The sequence below is a fragment of the Taeniopygia guttata genome, chromosome W, assembly GCF_048771995.1.
Source record: "Taeniopygia guttata chromosome W, bTaeGut7.mat, whole genome shotgun sequence".
In the NCBI taxonomy this organism is placed as follows: domain Eukaryota; kingdom Metazoa; phylum Chordata; class Aves; order Passeriformes; family Estrildidae; genus Taeniopygia; species Taeniopygia guttata.
In genome coordinates, this window is record NC_133064.1 from 15,897,520 (window position 1) to 15,909,327 (window position 11,808).

The window sequence follows — 11,808 nt, forward strand, 5'->3', positions numbered from 1 at the left end:
TGTTTTTGTTGTTTTGGTTTTTTGTGGGCTTTTTTTCTTTAGTTTCCTGGTGAAGTTTTTAGTTTCCAGAGGAAGGAAGCCTAAACTCAATAAATTACTGTCTCCTGACAGTCTCATGCTTTAGGATCTAGCTCATCTAATTGAGAACTAAACAGCTAAATTTACTTTCCTTAGCTTTCTAGCACTACATCATTTCTGCTTCCTAATTTATTATGTTTGTAAACAATCATGGCAAACTTCTCTAGTAAATGCTATAAATGAGTGTTCTGTTCCAAATAAACTTGTGTACAGCTTTTATGCAAACTTATTTTTAAGAGGAAAAAAATCTGCATGACTTCATGCATTGTCTCAAAAAGTAATGTACTTGCCTATGGTCTACTAATTATGATGAACTTCAAGTTGCCAATCCTACTTATTGCACAGTAATATGTTTTGGTATGCTTGACTAGTATACTGTGCTGTGCAGGAGAGAATTTAAGTACTCTTCCCTTTTTAATGCTAATGATATGGGAACAGGGGTAGTTGTACTATGGAAAGCCTTTTGGTTTAGAGATGGTCTTCCTTAAATTTAATCTGTATCAGCTCAAACCATTTAATTACTCCTGTTGAAGAGGCAGTTTTAAAAATAGTTCTTAATTTAATTGCTTCAAAATTACTTCTTGTAATCAAATTTCTTATTATTGTCATGGTTTGAAGACTGAGCTTCTTATATCCTGACTCTTTCAAGGCCTTAATTTAAACCCAAATAGATGATAAATCTATATTTAATCTCAGCAGATGTTACACAAATAATGTATTTTTTGGCAGTAATGGTTTTTTTAAATAAGGGTATTACTGGGAACACTTATCGCAATTTTGTGAATGGTAAAAATATATTTGTATTCAATTAGCTTTGAGAGAAGAAAGATCAAGGAATTAGAAATTAAATAATGCTACATTATAGCAATTAAAAACTAATCTAGTTTAATTACTACAATTTGCTTCTTCAGGGGCATATGAGAGGAAAAAATCAATCATGTTCAAGTTCATAATTCACAGCTAATTCTAGTCTTGACAAAGCAAAGATGATGGCTAGACTAGCAAGTCAGGATAGTAGAAGTTTTCAGTATTAAATATGCATTGCTTACAGATAAGGGAGAGAATTTCTTTCACAAGGCCTGCATGTGTAGCACTTAAAGGTCATAAATACAACACCGTTTTCTCAATGCACTTATATTTCTACTTCAGAAGAGTAATTTCTCCTCATGGGTTTCCATAAAAAACCCTCTTAAATATTTTTTTCACCTATAAGTGCCCTAATGTTCATCATCAATCTGTTGTAGTTGAACACAGTTCTACTATAATGAAAAAATTATTGAACTCCTGACAGTGCATTAGCAATACTATTTCTCAGTCTGTTATGTATTTTCAGTTGCATTTGTTCAAGTTTAATGCCTAGGTTTTCAGAAAGTTAGAGTTAGAGGGTGCTTCTGCTTGTGCAGAAGTGAATTGTATTATCACCTTTTTTGGTTTTTTCCACCAGAGTTTCTTTTCATGTTCTCGGCCCAGTTCTGCATTTTCACATGGGGAAAATACCCAAGAATAGGTTTTTGGTTTACAGACTGTTTTTAACAGATAGAACTGTTTCATTTTCAAACTCTCAGGTTAAGTTGGCAAGACTTCATGAGTTTCCATGGCTGCAGATAAATTGCATATTGCTGTTTTACAGTTGCCTTTTGAAGTTATGTCTTAGTGACTGTGAAACTGGAGCTGGGGAGAGGGGCTGTGGGGGCTGTGGATTTAAATATATTTTAAACTACCTAATTCTAAGTCTGGTAGGTTAATGTTGAAGATGCTTCTCAAGCAAGATGGGTGTTGGTTTTTTCTAGTTGCTAATGTAGGGTTGTACTGGGTTTTTTTTTTTTGTTTTTTTTTATTTATTTTTTTCTACAGCATGTTCTTAAGAAGCTGTTGGCTATAACAGAACTGCTTCAACAAAAACAACATCAATATTCACTGTCTAATAACATCAGGTAGCAGCCTTCTACCTGAATTCTGCATGGATCCAGCATGTCTAACATGGCAACTTACACAGGTATCACTTTTTTTGCTCTTGCCAAAAATCGCACACCCTGTCACATTCCCAGTGATGTGTGAACTATGCAAAAAAGAAAACAAAGGTTCTGTTAGCAGATGTTTGAACCAGCAGCTCTTTAAGCTATATGTGCAGGATATTTGCACTTTTTTCCACTTGGAACCAGTTTTTACAGCCTCTGAGCCTTGGTGTACAGTTTACCTTTTGCAAAGAAAATGCTGTGACTGTTGTGAGCTTTGAAAATTATTTTGAACACCTGTGTCCTGGGGTGACTTTATGATGCTTGTATCTCCATTGGTCTGTTTAGCCCAGAAATACGTTTTGCACCTTTAAGATTTGTTCTGAGAGAGAAGGGGGAAGGGAGAGAAGAAGCGCGCAGTTTTCAGAAACTGCACTCACTCCTCCACATTCCTGCTCCTGGACTGTGTTGTCTGCAGAGGGACAGACAGTGGGACAGAGCTCTCCTTTGCTTTTTAGTTTTTAGCTAGCTGAGGCAGAGAAGTTCCCTAGACTGTAGTTTTTCTTTTTCTTGGAACTGTTTAAACCTTCTCTGGACTGAACACCCAGAAGAGCACCGGCAGCTCACACCTGTGGCCCCCAGGGGCCTGGCCTAGGCTGCAGCATTTCCAGCGCTGGAGGGACTGATAACAGACTGACTGAGCCGAGCTACAGCCCACGAAGGGGACTTTCTGAGTTTGTAATCTCTTCGGAGCAGCAAGAGGTTTTATTGTTTAATATTGTTAATTTTTTTTTTTTTTTTGTGCTGGTGAATGCTTTGCTTGTCAAATAAAGAGTTTTTTCCACTTTTCTCCAAGGAAATCTTTTCCTGAACCAGTTGAGGGAGGAGCCACTTGAATTTGCTTTCTAGAGGAACCCCTTTGCAGGTTTTCTCCCAAATTTGCCCTAAACCAGGACAGCCTGCAAATGCCAAAGTTTTTTTGTCTTGTTGGAAAAGAATTACCAATTGACAAGGAAAGATATGCATTGTTTTGACAGCTACATGTAACTGCATAACATTTCTTACTGTAATTTCTGAGTGGTTTCAATTATTATGATTTTGACTTTTTCAATCACTTAAGCATGTATTTACAATTTCCAGATTTTGATGGTTATGGTAAGAACAGTATTTCCTGTATACTTTTTATACCGTGCTGTTTCTCTTGCTGGAATCATGTCAAAAGAATATGCAGAATGGATGTTGTCAGCTTTAGTCTTAATGTGCCACAGATTCAGTCTAAATAATTCTTCCATCAAGGATTGTGTATCCATCCAAATAAATCGCAATGCTTTTATAAAATGTTTACAAAAGTGAACAACTAGAATTTGGTAAATTTATTATCACTCTATCAGACATGCATGCATCCATTGCACCATTTTATAACATATATTGGTTGGGTTTGTGTGTAATGTAAGGCTACCATGAATGTTATTTTTAAACTTGAAAATTAAGTTTTTAGAATACTCAAGCTGCCAATATACTGTCCATAGAAACTAACTTTGTGTTCAAGTAATAGAACACTGTAAAAATGAAATTTGGATAACAGATAAGGTTGACTATTTATTTACTGAATATACCATGCATAGATAAAACTGACTGTAGGTAAATTTGCATTTAGGTATATGTTTTGGTTTGATATTGGCCCAATGCAAGGCAGCCATGAGAGTCACTCATTCATTGTCTTCTGCTACAGCTGGGCAGTGAAGAAGGGGGAAAATAAATTTAAAGACAGATCATGAGTGAGAAAAGGAACGGGAGAAAAAAATTCAAGGGCAAAACAGGCTCAACTAAAGGTTGAAAGTGAATTTATTACTAACAGAATCTGAGGAGGATAATGAAAAGTAAAACAAGCCCTTAAAACACATTTTTCCTCCCAGCCCTTCCCTCCTTCCCTCCAATAGCACAGAGAGACAGGACATGCGAGTTTTGGTCAGTTCACCACCAAGATTTTTTTCCATTGCTCTAGGAGAGGAGTCCTTCCCCTGTGAGGCCATGGGGGCCCTCCCATGGGAGACAGTTCTCTGTGAACTTCTCTGGCATGGGTCCACTCTCACAAGCAGCAGTCCTACTGCACCTGCTGCAACATGAATTCCCCCCATGGGCACATAGTACTCCCAAAACTGCTGCAACATGGATCTCTCTTTGCATGGGGTGCATTCCTCCAAGGACAGGCTGCTCCAGCCTGGAAGCAAGGGCCCCCTCTCTCCACTGGGTCTCCTACTGGATCACAGCCTCCCCCAGGCATCCACCTGCTCCAGCATGGGCACCTCCCCCATAGGCTGCAGGTGGATCTCTGCATCCCTTGTGGACCTCCATGGGCTACAGGAGGACAGCCTGCTTCAGCATGGTCATCACTATGTCCATCAGAGGAATCTCAGCTCCAGTGCCTGGAGCACCTCCTCCCCTTCTTTCTTCACTTACCTTGGCATGGCCATGTTGTTTCCCTCACATGTTTTCAACTCCTCCTCTTCTCTGGCTAGAAGAAAAACTGTGTGTACTTTGTTTTGATTTTCTTCTTAAATGTGTTATCCCAGAGACATTATCACCATCTATAATTGGCCCAGGTGGGGCGAGCAGCATGTCCATCTTTAGAGCCATCAGGGATTGTCTCTGCTGGACATGGTGGAAGATTCCAGCAGCTTCTCACAGGACCCATCTCTCTGTGGCCCCCCCGGTAGCAAAAACTAGGCTGTGCAAAACCAATACAGTATATATATTTTAAAAATTGACACCATTACATATTTCTTAAAACAGTGTGTGAAAGTAATGTTGTAGTTTACCCCTCACCAGCAGCTTAGGCACCACACAGCTACTTGCTCAGATGCCATCCCACTCCCACCCCCACCAAAAAAGAAGGCATGGAGAAAATAGGATGAGCAAAAGCTAGAGAACTCAGGGTTTGAGAAAGATGAAGAAATGGAATATCCGTTTGGCCAGTTCAGGTCAGCTGTCCCATCTGTGTCTGTTAGGGAAATTTGTGTCATCTCACACTCAGTCAAGGAGTTACATTCATACCACCTGAGACTTCAAACACTAGGACTTTACAGTCCATTCATGATGAATGGCTCCACTGAACCAATGGGTACCCTGTGTTGACTCCAGACACACACACTCACAGAGACATTTTCCCTTTTGGTTTTACCCTAGGTTTCCCCAAGCAGAGTCTCACGCCAAATCTAGCAAATTAGGTTATTTGGTACAGTGTTGAGATACAGCTTGAGCTGGGTGCCTCAGGAGAGGGACCTTGAACAAAGAAATCCTTGGGCAGTTATACCCTTACAATCCAAGTTTCCCACCCCTCGCATGACAGTTCGGTCCAATAGTAATATTATGGTATGAGGTAGTCTTGTTCTTCATTGGGTCTCTTCATTGTCTAGGTGAACCCATTTCTTCTCTTACCTCTAAGGCTGCATCTTATGCTGACAGGGGTAGTCGCCTTCCTCGCTTCCTTATCTTCTGGCTCAAACTGGCTCTGCAGCCTCCTTTTACTTAAGTAGGTAAAAGTTCAGTGTATCTTGGTGTAAATTCACAGCTCACAGCCTGAGGCTTCAGCACATCTAGTTACTAATGCTAAGTTACACTAAGCTACTAGTTTTCTTTATTTCTTTACAGTGTCCCCTCCAAACATCTTACTCACTCTCTAGCCTATTCCCCAGTGGGAGGTAGCAGCCAAGAGGGTGCGGATCCTAGAGCTGTGTGGCTGTGTCTAGGTTGTTATTCTATACCATTCACATCATCGCTGCGGGGTGGAAGTAAGGGACTCACTTCCAGAAAGGGAAGGGGGGGGGGGGTGTGGCTTTGGGTGGAAGAAAAAGGTGCTGTAGAGTTGTGTTTGCACTGTATATCCCCTCATGGTTTGTCCCTCCATATCCCCTCTTTGTATCTGTTTGGTTCATCCCAGATTTCCCATCAGTACCTGTATGTCCATCAAACCCCAACCCATCCCCCTGTCTCCTCCCAGGTGATGTGTCCATCACCTGGTGACCCTTCCCCTTTGTCCAGACCCTTCTGGCAGGGTCACCAGGTAACTGGATCCTGACTGGGACTCCTCCCCCACCCCCTCCTCAGTGGTCACTCTGAGGCCTTGCCCCCAGAGAGCCACTCCCATGTCCTTCCCCCATTGTCTGCTCAGGTTTCCCCGCCCCCCTATATCTGGCTGCGCTGGGCAGGGACACTCTCTCTTGCTCTGGATGCCCTTCAAGGTCAGATGTGGCCTGGGATCCCTGCAGGCCCTCATTAAACTTTGGAACTAATCCTGAGGGGGAGCGCCTCTTTCCTTTGCTTGTGGGACCAGCTCGTCTTTGGACTCACGTGGGAGCTTCTCCAAGCCGCCTGGGATTCAAGGAGAAGTTCCTTCCCTCTGCCCGCCTCACCCCACTGCCCAGCTGGCTGGGGTCCACTGGGGATTTGTTCCCGTGGATTCGAGGGGGAGACACAGCAAGGTGCCACATGCGGGGGTTGTTGCCATTTTGTTCCTTTTTCCTGCAGAGCAAGTGGCGAATGGAGCTGTGGGGTGGCTCTGGTTTCGGTCATGTCGCTTTGGGTCAGACTCAGTGAGCATTTTTGCATGTAATCACCCTTTCATACACTGTTATTAGTATTGTAGCTGTTACTGTTTGTTTTCTTATCTTGTTGCTGTTTCCTTAAATTGTTCTTATCTAAACTCAGAATCTCCACCTTTTATGTCTCTCAAGGGAGTGAGGGTAGGAGAGGGCCTATGCGGGGCTTAATTTCTATCTATGTGTAAACCATGACAAGGAGGAAGAAACGGCAAGAGTGAAGCTGTGCCTAGAAAGAAAGGGGAGGGTGGGGGAAAGGTGGTTTTATTTTTGGGTTTTGTTTCTTTTTTTTAAATTGGCAATAATTAAAGTCATATTTCCCAAGTCGAGTCTGTTTTGCCCATGATGGTAATTGGTGAGTGACCTTCCTGTCTTTATCTTGACCCATGAGCTTTTTCATCTTTTCTTCCCCTGTCCTGCTGAGGAGAGGGGAGTAAGTGAGCAGTTTGGTAGGCACCTAGCAGCCAGACAAGATCAACCCACTACAGTTATTACTTGTGGGTCAACCCTTGTGGCAGCAGCTCTCTGACCACAGAGAGAAACACAACATTCCCAGGCATCGTCCTGGGAAAGGCTGTGAGAAGATCAGAGAAAAGAATGAGAAACAATTCTTAACTTGCTGCACCTGGTATTGTGAACATGTGGAATATGTTATGGAGGTTTGTTTACCAAACTGTGGTTTCTAAATTAGCCAATGGTGATGGTGTTTGGACTGGAGGACCAATTAGGTCCACCTGTATCGTAACTATCTATAAAAGAGCAATGGGTTTCTTAATAAAGAATTATTGATCAGCCATCTGTGAATCATGGAGTCTGTGAAAAATGCATATTATATGACTGGCTCTTCGCAAATGTTAAAATGAATACTATATGTGTTATGTTGGAAAGTTATGCTGTATTAATCTCTTTTAAGTAATGCTGTATTAATTTATTTTAAGAAGTGTGGTCAATATAGTTTTTAGGCTATACCATAATATTAAAATAGAAACTATGTGGTGTAAGATACTTTTTGTAACTAGTGCAAGGAATGGAAAAGATAATCAAGAAATTCTTCACATTATCCTTTCTGTATAGAGATAACAGTAACAAGACACCAAGATCCCAAGAAAAGAATCATTGCCTCCTTATCAGGAAAGCTTTGAGGATCTGAAGAAGACTGGTTTACAAGATGACGGGGGGAAGCTGAAATTAAGCAGAAACACCCTAGTTTGAAAGGAATGTTTGAATCATGTATGAGATATATGAATATGTAATAGGCTACTGCTTTTAAGGGGTAATCCTTTGTTAGCAAGGTGTGCTTTGTGGCAGAGTGCAAGGCACCTGGATGTCCATAATTCTTTGCTTTTTATGGTCTCTTTTTGTCCTAATTTTTTATTACTATTTTCATTATTATTTCATTACTATAAAAATTCTAAAATTTTAACACAAATTAATGGTGTTTTTCACAATTGGTGCCGTGACTTGGATCTAACACCTCGCTGATGTGACCTCAGAGAATTCTGAGTGAGGGAGGCATGCCCCGCCAAGTTTGGCAGCCTCTCTCTGTTTCTTCTGGCATGATTGGCACGTGCAGGTTCCTACCCGGTGGACAAAAAGAGACAATAAAACAAAGAAAAGGGAAAAGACTCCCTAAAACCACAGTAATTGACCCCCTAAGACTAAGTGTACATGAAGACCTGGAAAGGAAAAAGGATTGTAAGTTGTCCACGACTGAAGTACCAAGATGTTTCCTATTACCATCCGAGTAGCAGTTGCCTCTGGGCAGTTTTCCTTATCTCCTGTTAATAGGCCCATCAATGTCTTGCCACACGACTCAGAGATAACACTCTCCAGGAGCCAGTTCTGTTTAACAGGTGATTAAGGACACACCTCGTGACTCAGAATAACATCAGCCCATTGTGAGATGCTCCGCCCAGGGGGAGAAGCTAGGCATTCCCACCTGGATAAATCCAGGGATTTCTAGACAGAGGGGCAGCCTTTCCACAGGTTTCCGAGAAGACACAGCAACCACATCTGCCATTCCAAGAGGACTGCAGCCACTCCAATTTGGACTGCTACCAGCACACTGGCCAGAGGGGTGTCAGGTTGTATTCTGACTTTGTCATTGGTCTTCCTTTTGTATCATTGCATGTATTTTTGTCTTTTTTCTCTTTTCCCAATAAATTGTATTTCTGACTTGGAGTCTCTAACTGGTTTTGCTTTCAAACCAGAACATAAGTACTCTTTGGGGAGGCAAGTACAGGGGGATGAACGTGTATGTGAATGAGAGATGGGCTGGTTATCCCAGACCTGCTAAGTGAGTGAGGAGTCTCCCATGCTGCAGTTCCGTCTTTCCGTGAGAAAAACGGCCAGTAAAGAGACGAAGCGAGAGATAAAAGTAGTGAGAGAATGCCCTGGGGTGACTGGAATGGGGTCCCAGGGAAGGGTTGGATCCCTCACAGGAAGGGAGCAGAGGAGTTTCATAGCACAATCCAATAGGAAACGGGACAAAAGGGAGGGGCCCCTAAAAATTCTGCTGGGTTGAGGGATAAATATGCCCAAGAACATCCAGGACTGAACCTGTTGGGCTGAGGAATAAATATGCCCAAGAGCATCCAGGATTGAACCTGCTGCGTTCAGGGATAAATATGCCCAAGAGCATCCAATGTTGAACAACACAGTTGGATTGAGGGATACCCAAGAGCATCCAGGGTTAGCCAATAGAAATTTTGCCAGGTTGAGGGTCTAAACCACACAAGAGACTCAGGAGTGCCAAACTCAAGAGCATCTAGGCTTAAAAGCTACTAGGCTGAGAATAGCAAATTCAAAAGCATCTAGTCTTAAAAGCTGCTAGGCTGAGAGTAGGAAACACTAGACAGGGGTGTGGGATCCAAATGCACCTTGAAATGGCCAATAACATCTGAGATTTTAACAAGTTATTTTAAAGTAAAAGGCACCTTATTGTTGTCTTGTTGCATGTGAGAGTGTTTCACACGCAAAATTAGCTTCAGCTTCCCCGGGCAGGTGGGAGGGCTGTGGCAAAAGATGTATATATGTGACTCGCAAACAAGTCATTGTTCCCTGTTCCCTGGGCCTATGTGGACTGTGGGGATAGAGAGTGAGTCACGTGCAGATAGCTTCACAGGTGAACTGGCACCAGAGGCGACCACATTCAGGACCCTTCCTGGAGGCCCGGTGGTTCTGAAGCCCAGAGAGGCCAACCCCAAGGCGAGGGGGGCTACAGTACTGTAGGACTTTTTAACACCACATCTGCCGCTGTGAGGGGTAGTCGTAGTTGTGTGGCCCATTCCTCGGAGTACGGGGGATGGGAAGTCCAGCTTGGGCAATGTGCAGAGGTCTGAACCCCTGATTCTGAGGCTATCTCTAGGGAAGAAGGATAGCCAATCCTTGGGGGAGGTGGAAGGGATCAGGGTGGGGACCTACACGGACCAGTGATTCTCTGGCAGCAGGAGTCCACTTCATGTAAATCTAAGAGGTTTGCTAATGTTTCCTTCCTCTGACCAATAAAATAAAAGGGAAATTTACAGAGTGCTGAACCTAGGTCGGTGGGGAAACTTAAGGGTATCAGTACTTAAGGTTCTGGGGTGTCGAAAAAAGGTACCTTACATAGTCCAGGTGGGCGAGGCACCATGAACCAAAAACTCAGCTAGGCAGAAGTCAAGAAGTATGAATGAACAGGCCTGAGGGTGTGAATGTCTTGTTTTGTGTGAGGGTGAGTGAGAAATAAAAGTGAGTAAAAGTATATGAATGAAAGTATATGTAATGTAGATTGTTTATTTTAAGCTTCACTTTATCTCCTTGGAGGGAGGTGTATTTTATTGAATTGCATTGGGAGAGAAAGGGGTTTTTGTGTTGTGGGAAGAAGGTGGTATTTAGGTTGTTAGGGAAAGTGGGAAACAGAAGCAGGGGACGAATTGATAAGATGGTGAAAAATAAGACATAAAACCAGTAAGTTCGGTACAGGAAAAAAAAAAGGGAATAAAAGGGTACCAGCAGACATACCCCAAGACCCCAAGATAGCCCTCTGGGAGTTATGTTAGCTAACTGGGATAAAAATCTTTGTGTAAGGTGAAAAGACAAGGTAAAGATGATGCAATTTTGTATTGATTTACTAAAATATGAATATCATTTTAGTATCAATATCCAACTGAGACAGACAAAACCTCTCTAACAGTTTAAAGTTAGAAAGTGTATGTTTATTGCAATGGCCGGGCAGTACGTGGGATAATTCCCTAATGCTCACTGCTAAAATCACACGTATTACAAAGCCTTTTTATTTACAGAAGTCTTGAATACACAAAATATGAATGCATATTCATATCCCTGTCACTTCCTCTGCTCCGCTTCATATGCTAATTGGCCAAAAGGCTATTAAGCATGCGTAGTTCTGTCCCCTGAAATGAGTCGGGGGTCCATTTTGGGGAGGGGGTCTCCAAAATGAAGAAGTAAAATAAATCTTCCTTGTTCTGACCTTTCTACCTTTTCCATGCATACGTGACAAATGAATCCTGTGGTTTTCCTGTATACAATAGATTCTTCAAGTATGAGAAGTCTGCAACTGTTTTGCGTCCCTGAAATCTGTTTATCACATTCTGTTCCTCATTATAAGCACAGCTACCCAAACATAAAGTTGACAAGCAATGAGTTAATGGATCCAGTTACTGTTAACTATGAACAAAGCCTATCTCTCTGCTTCCACTAACTCAGCAACATCTAATTTAACTATCATCTTAACTTTCCTAAAATTCTTCATTCTTCAAAATTAATGTCTCATTATGATAGAATGAGCAAAGAAGGAAATAAGATCTCACCACGTTTATTGTCCTTGATACAGCTCTTTTGAAGTTTGGATTTGTCAGGCTCTTAATTTTTTGTAAATTCAAAAGAACCATTTAATCCAGAAGAAAGAGAATATGCCGCATGCTGGAAGTAGATTGTAGAGAATAAAAATCTTTAAAATATCAGAAACTCCCAAGACAAAGCAAGAAAAGAAAAAGGGGAAAGAGTGGGACTGGGAGCAAGAAGAAAAAAAGAAAGATCCTTTACAAGTATTATCTCCTCCATTCACGCTTGTTCCCCCATCGTTCGCGGCTGTACCACTTGCCCCAGCCCCCGTCCTGGCTCCAGCCCCGCCACTTGTGGCTGCACTACTCAATCCAACCCCTGTGCCAGCTCCG

At 42.1% G+C, this 11,808-nt stretch overlaps 1 protein-coding gene across 1 annotated transcript in view; it reads left to right on the forward strand.

The window, feature by feature from the left end:
• The window catches only part of LOC116806888 (ras GTPase-activating protein 1), a 168,801-nt gene extending 165,419 nt beyond the window's left edge, over positions 1–3,382 (forward strand). The window contains exon 25 of the mRNA XM_032744707.3: positions 1,933–3,382. Within this exon, the coding sequence (XP_032600598.1) occupies positions 1,933–2,016 (84 nt within the window). The 3' untranslated portion in view covers positions 2,017–3,382. The remainder of the gene's footprint in view (positions 1–1,932) is intronic.
• The last annotated feature ends 8,426 nt before the right edge of the window (positions 3,383–11,808 follow it).